Raw genomic sequence first — 7,500 nt, forward strand, 5'->3', positions numbered from 1 at the left:
CAGAGTGCTTTACAGTGGAGAATTAAAATAAACATACAGTTCACATAGGCAAAAATCATGACAACATGGGGGAGGGGGGGGGGGAGTCAATAGTTACAGATCACCAAAGGCCTGTCTGAACAGGTGGGTCTTCAAGAGTTTTTTAAAAGAGTTCTCAGGTCCTGGGGTAGGGCATTCCATAGCCTAGGGGCCGTAGCCCCAAAGTCTCGGTCACCCTTAGACTTTAGCCTGGTCCGAGGCTCGGTCACCCTTAGACTTTAGCCTGGTCCGAGGCTCGGTCACCCTTAGTCTTTAGCCTGGTCCGAGGCTCGGTCACCCTTAGTCTTTAGCCTGGTCCGAGGCACCACCAGGAACCCCTGGTCGGAGACCTCAGGGACCGGCTGGAGGAGTAGGGGTGGATGAGGTCGCAGATGTAGGCAGGGGCTTGTCCATGGAGGGCTCTGTAAGTGAAGACCAGGACCTTGAAGTGGATCCTGAGGTGCACAGGGAGCCAGTGCAGGGGGGACAGGATGCGGGTGATGTGGCACGATTTCTTGGCCCTGGTGAGCAGCCTGGCCGCGGCATTCTGGGCCAGTTGCAACTGGTCCACAGATGCTTTGTTTAAGCAGGTGAACAAAGAGTTGCAATAGTCCAACTATGGAGGATATAAAAGCATGGACACCAGCTCACCATGAGCAACAATGGACCGAAGTTTTGCGATATTCCTCAGATGGAAAAAGCAGGTGCGAGTTAACGACTTAACATGTTTGTCTAGATGCATAGACTGATCAAAAGTCACACCAAGGTTCCACGGGTTGAGGCGTACATTTCCACTGTGTGTGTGTGTGTGTGTGTGTGTGTGTGTGTGTACACGCATGTGTGGGGAATCTCGCTTTCTAGAATCAGCAACAGTGATGACGATGCCAGGTTAGCAACAGGTAGAGAGGTATGTTGTTCGATAGATTTAATTATCGTGCTTTTCAATCGCACCATTGCTGCAGTACACTTCTATAGCCACTGGGTGGCACTAAAGCCTTGTGTATCGCCGTGTTTAATGTTGCAAGGTGGCCACTCATCCCAATCTCGCCCAGATCAACAGTATTGACTGGCTATTATTACAACACCCCTTTCTATCTTACTCATGCATACTGAGGCGAAATGACAAAGACAAACTGAGACTGTCTTTGTTATACTTCAGCCCTTCGGTCACAAAGATCGAGATTTAACTCAATATTCTGCAACCGGGCAATTTTGCAGAGTGAAGGTTGAGTTAAAGACGAATTTCAGTGTAATTGGCCTCCACACACAGGACTGCCACCCTTTAAATTCAGTTTGGTGTGGGATCCCTTATCGGACGGTGAAGCATATTATGAGTAGGCCCTCTGTGACATTACCCAACCCAGGGGTCGAGGGTCATCGCTCCTCAACCTCCAGGAATTTAGTTTAAAAAGTTTGGCAGCTAAATTTTTAAGTATTTATAGATGAAAAGCCAAGTTAATAATCATGATCAATGATGAATATGTATGATTCCAGACATCATAGCCTAAATCACAAGACCAAACCTAACCAGGATATCTGGGGATCTTCCCCCAGAAAAGTGTGAATTTCAGAGGCTGTTTTCATGTATTTTTGTGAATTTATCGAGTGATTCTGTTGCCAAAATGTGAGTGGAGGACAGGGTGGATTGGGAAGGGGGCGTTGGGACGCTCAGGAGGATCTGGAGGCTTGGCAAGTAGCTCTGTCTACAAACAGTAGCATTATAGGAAAAGTAAACGGACAAAAACACATTATTCAAAGACAGTAGAGCCAGCAGGATTATCTTAGTCCAGAAAACAAACAAATAAGATTGTATCAAACTAGAAATCCGGCCTCGAAATAGAAGAGAGGGAAAGAGTTCTTAGCTGAACTAGTTTGGATTTTTCTTCTTATGTCAGACGTGCTTTCACACATATTTACTGATGAGACTATAAAGACTATTCATCCTCTGACACCTCGGCAGCTAAATTAAGCTATTACCTAATGGCACTGTCTGATAAATAAGAGCTAGGAAGATAATGTGTTGTCCTTACATTTTGTCAGTTGTACATGCAGACTATTAACACACTGAGTTTGTCTTCCCCTCCTGACATTGGACAAACTACTACAATAAGATACAAACAGTGGATTGTTGAATAGAGCATACTGTACTACTTACAGTACAAACACAGAAATATATCAATGGGATCAATAAAACTGGATGAAATACTTTCCTCTATTCAACGCGAGAAACAGATGAATTCAAACACCGGATAATCGTGAACTGAGTTTTTCTACAGTACAGTTCTGGCCTGTATGATCTGTACAGTATCTGAATCCCGTTTGCGTTGCAGGGTTTGTGTGGGAGCACAGAGAGGCTTTGCTTTAACTCTGGTGCGCTGTGTTCTTACTCGTAGACGTTCGACGCCGCGCGTCCGTGCGCACCGATACAACGCCGCGCCCACCGTCGACCGTTGTTCGTTGATCGTTGATCGTTGTTTATTCTTTATTTAGGATCCCCATTAATCATTACCTCAGTCATGACTACTCTTACTGGGGTCCTCTCAAAATAAAATAATACATCCATCCATCTTCCATCCATCCATCCATCTTCATCCATCCATCCATCTTCATCCGCTTATCCGGGGTCGGGTCGCGGAGGCAGCAGCTCCAGCAGATAAAAATAATACATTCAAACTTAAAATCATTGTACAATCAGACAAAACACTACTTCTATGCACATTGTACAAGCAACTAAAACTAACGTAGAACTAATGGCGAGGGAAAGGGTTTAGGGTTAGTTCTGCGAGGCGTTAAATATGTGTGAAAGCACGTCCATTTTCTCACAAAACAAACGTTGAAACGATAACATCACCGAGGGGCCCGCGAGGCGCCATTATCGGCCTAACGTAACTGTCCCTCGCCTAACCACCCCCACCCCCACTCCTCCCTCCCCCAGACCAGCGGGGAGCTGCGGTACCAGCTGAGCCAGGCCCAGCTGAGGAGAGAGGAGGCGGAGAGGGAGCTGAGAGAGACCAACTCCCGGACCTCCAGACATGCGGAGCTGGCCTCGCAGGTGAGACGCCCCCCTCAGCGCCCGAGGAGGTCAGGGAGCGCCGGCGAGAGACAGGAAACAGGAACAGGAAACAGGAAAAAATTTGAATGGCGGCAGGAAATGGACGTAGTTCACGCACCGACCTCTCAGAAAGCCCAGCAGTACGTGTTATTGTGGGGTTAGTGGGTTAGTGGAGATGAGATACATATCTGTGGATTGTAAACGCTAGTTTCGGCCACGCCCCCGGCGGTGAGCTATTTGCCGGCAATTTCCGCAGGATTCTGATTCGTACTGACACAAGACACACTCTGCCATGTGAAATGCCTTCACTCCAACTATACACCGCCGTATGGCAGAACTGAGAGGACACAGGATGGCGCATTGTGTAAGCCTCTCTCTCCCTCCCTCTCTCTCTCTCTCCCTCCCCCCCCCCCCTCCCTCCCTCTCGGCGGGACAGGAAGTAGAGCGCCTGGGTCAGGAGCTGATTGGCTGCCGGCAGCGTTTGGAGGCGGCCCAGAGGGAAGCCGGCCAATCCCAGGCCGAGGTCCTGGGCCTGACGGAGCAGCTGGGACAGACCCAGCACCAACTGCACCTCGCCAGGTAACCGCATAATCCTATTAGACATGGCACGGCACCCCCAACCCCTCCTCGCCATCGCCCAGCCCTGCCCCCGCGCCCAGTACTGCACCAACTGGACCTCGCCAGGTACCTCATAATCCTGTTACACATGCCAGGGCACCGCCATCGCCTTCGCCCCTCCCTGCCACATGCCCAGCCGCGCTCCGGCCCATCTCCACTCTGCCTTTACTCTGGTGCCCGACCTCCGTTCTACCCCCCCGGCCCAGCTGGCCGCCACCCAGTCCAGCACCAACTGGACCCCACCAGGACCCGTAATCCTATTAGACATGCCGCGACACCACCCTTCCCTCCAGCGCCGTCCGCCGCGCCAGCGCCAGCCTCCAGCCCGGCCGCCCGACACCCGACACCCAGGACCAACTGCCCCCACGCCAGGTGGCCCATAATCCTCCACGCGGTCCAGCGTTGGCCGGGGTGCCGGCGCTCGGCCCGTCGTGTCCCATGGGTGGAATGTGAGCTCGGTCCGCCAGAGAACTCAGAGTGGTGCGCAGTCCTCTGTTTTTTTCCCTGTCTCTTCTCTCCTCTGTGTTCGGCCCCTCTCCTCTCCTCTCCTCTCTCCTCCTCTCTCCTCTCCTCCCCTCTCCTCCCCCCTCCTCTCTCCTACTCTCTCCTCCCCTCTCCTCTCCCCTCCCCTCTCCTCTCCTCTCCTCCTCTTTCCTCCCCTCTCCCCTCTCCTCTCCTCTCCCCTCCCCTCCCCTCCCCTCCCCTCCCCTCTCCTCTCCTCTCCTCTCCTCTCCTCTCCTCTCCTCTCCTCTCCTCTCCTCTCCTCTCCTCTCCTCTCCTCTCCTCTCCTCTCCTCTCCTCTCCTCTCCTATCCTATCCTATCCTATCCTATCCTCTCCTCCTCTCTCCTCCCCTTTCCTCTCCTCTCCTCTCCTCCTCTCTCCTTCCCTTTCCTCCCCTCTCCTCTCCCCTCTTCTCCTCTCTCCTCTCCCCTCTCCTCCTCTCTCCTCTCCTCTCCTCCCCTCTCCCCTCCCCTCTCCTTCTCTCTCCTCTCCTCCCCTCTCCTCTCCTCCATTCCCCTCCCCTCTCCTTCTCTCTCCTCTCCTCCCCTCTCCTCTCCTCCATTCTCCTCCCCTCCCCTCTCCTCTCCTCTCCTCTGCAGCGGCAGATTGCCTCCTGTCTGTGCCGCGTACCCTGTACCCATCCTCGTAGCAGGCAGAACCGCCCCCCCCCCCCCCCCCCCTCAACCTCACCTCCTTCCCCCCTCAATCTCACCTCCTTCCCCCCTCAATCTCACCCCCACCACCCCGCTGACCCTCCACCGCCAGCCGCTCTGGGCAGCGCCTCGGGCCCCGGCCGAGGTGTCAGAGACGGGCGCAGATGTGCCCCGGTGCCACGCGGAGCGGAGGAGGCTGGCTGGCTGGCTGGCTCAGTGGCAGGGCTACCGCTGGTCTCTCCCCCGCACACCCCTCCTGTACACTGCTGCTGCTGCTCTGATCTGATCTGCGTTTAACCGAGTTAGCGTGTAATCTGGACAGCTGTGGGGAAGGACATGCTAACGGCGGCGCTACCTGCTGCTGGACAGATAGTGCAGAGCGCCTGAGCAGAGGCAGGAAGAGACGGACGATTGGACCTTTAACTCGGGGAAAAAATACGTTCGGTGGTCAGTGGCGATAAGCAAATCATTTCCTGATCCCGTTTGAATTGTGACATGACCGTACACATGTTTTGTCAATTCATAACATAATTTCGCAAGTCAAGAAAGTCGTAGTTTGTCATGATACTGCAAAGCAGTTATTCCAGGTCGAGTTTAAAATTATTTAATGAGGTGAAAATCACTATTAGTCTGGCCATGTTTAGAGCTGCAGGAAGGCTAAAGGAGAGCTAGTCAGTTCTGTAAGAGCTGGAGATCGGCTTGAAGGTTTTGGTGAGTGTTAAACGAGTGTAATGTCGGCCAGCTAATATTAGCTAACTTGCGAGTTAACCGAGATTAGTAAAATGAATGTTTTAAATTGACAAAGAATGTGATTTATGTCACGGCACAATTCAATCAGGATCAATAATCATTTTTTACACTACCATTCATATTTTTTCTGATTTAAGAGCCCATGGCGGTTTTCACTTCCTGCTTCCGCGTAGGTACTCTATAGATGGCTGGCTAGCGGTCTGGGGCCAATGCGTGTGCCTCCTCATCCGGCTGGCTGCAATACAGCTTTCAAAGCTTTCAAATAGGCTACTTTTAGTGCACCTGGTTTAATAGTTTGTCTACTGATGGTGGAGAGCTTGTATGCGCTCAATCTGAAGACCTGCGTTGTAGCGTTGTCGTACCGGCCGCCTTGACCGGTGAGTTGCTGACCAGTGTGGGCCTTGGCAGAGAAGCTGTGTACGCGTGTGTGTGTGTGTGTGTGTGTGTGTGTGTGCGTTAATGTGTTTAACACATAGGCAGGTTGAGGGGCAACCACAGAGTACAGATGCAGCTGACATCTGGTCATTCCTTCAGGCCAAACTACCCCCCCCTCCCCTCCCCCCCCACACACACACACATATTTACATGTTGTTGCTGCGCTTGAGGCCAAGCTAACATCCTCTATGTGATGTAGCGCTCCTCTCTCTGTCTCTGTAAACCCTCTACCACCACAGAGACCCCCAGCCCGCGCGAGGGCCTTCAACGGGCCCCGCTCTGGGCGTCGCCGGGTCCTTTGTGGCGGCCTGGCATGTGTGCCGCCTCTTCCAGAGAGGGACAGAGAAAGAGAGAGAGATAGAAAGAGAGGGGCAGAGGCCCGAGAGGCGGGCAGCGGGCTTCTGTCCCGACGACCGGCTTTGATTCATCCTTTTGTTGTGTGTGTTCATCTCACGGCCCCACAGATCACAGCAGCGCCCCTTCAAATGCTCGTAGAGGGGACATGAAGCACTCGGCGCCTTTTGTTTGATATTTAGGGACCCTCTCTTCCTCTATACACACACGCACACACACGCACGCATATTCACACACACCGCCCCCCACCCCACCCCCCACACACACACACACGCGCGCAGACGGCCCCCCAGGCCCCACAGCGGCTGGTGCGGAGCAGCGCCCCCCCCGTCCGCGCGCTCCAGGATTGGATCATCAGCCAGCTGTGCGCCGGGCCGACCAGGATCTGGTCCTAATCCTCGCCGCTCTGTTCGCTCTCCCGACGACGCTCAGCCCGGGCTTTAGACCGTTTGTTTGTTTGCTGTTTGTTGTTTGTTTGCTCTCACTTTTTTCAACCCCCCCCCCCGCCCGCCCCCCCCACGCCCTTCTTCTCCCCCCCCCTCCCTCTGTTGTGCTCGGGGGACACGATGGGGCGCCACAAAAGAGCGCGGCATAACTTTCACTCCGTCACACGCCAGATATGACTGACCTAGAACAACCTGGTTCGTGTGTGTGGGTGTGTGTGGGTGTGTGTGGGTGTGTGTGTGCGTGTGTGTGTGTGTGCGTGCGTGCGTGTGTGTGTGCTCAGTGGCCAGGAGGACAGGAGGCTGATCTTCACCGGTTCCAACTCTCCTTCTTGGTTCATCCTCATGAAATTGAGCATCCATTTTAATGGAGGTGGTTGGGAGGGGAGGAGGGAGCTAGTGTTGGCAGTGGGGACGGCCAGGGTCTGGAGGAGGTGAGGAGGAGGAGGAGGAGGAGGAGGAGGAGGGGGGGCTTAGGGCAGGAACATGAGCATCAAACTCGACAGTATTCATGATGTCTCTGAGCTCAACTTCAGGCCCCTCGTCTGTTGCTCTGCTGACCTGTTTGTCTCTCTCTCTGTCTGTCTCTCTCTCTGTCTCTCTCTTGTCTGTCTCTCTTTCTCTCTCTCTTCTCTGTCTTCTCTGTACAGTATATCTATCTATCTACCTACATA

At 53.3% G+C, this 7,500-nt stretch overlaps 1 protein-coding gene across 1 annotated transcript in view; it reads left to right on the forward strand.

Moving 5' to 3' along the window:
• The window catches only part of sdccag8 (SHH signaling and ciliogenesis regulator sdccag8), a gene marked incomplete at its 3' end in the record, with an annotated part of 46,841 nt that overhangs the window by 8,846 nt on the left and 30,495 nt on the right, over window positions 1-7,500 (forward strand). Inside the window, exons 12-14 of the mRNA XM_084461392.1 lie at window positions 2,954-3,070; window positions 3,507-3,649; window positions 3,982-4,137. Coding sequence (XP_084317518.1) covers window positions 2,954-3,070; window positions 3,507-3,649; window positions 3,982-4,137 — 416 coding nt within the window. The remainder of the gene's footprint in view (window positions 1-2,953; window positions 3,071-3,506; window positions 3,650-3,981; window positions 4,138-7,500) is intronic.

This window comes from Borostomias antarcticus (assembly GCF_949987555.1).
Source record: "Borostomias antarcticus genome assembly, chromosome: 2".
NCBI classification, from domain to species: Eukaryota; Metazoa; Chordata; class Actinopteri; order Stomiiformes; family Stomiidae; genus Borostomias; species Borostomias antarcticus.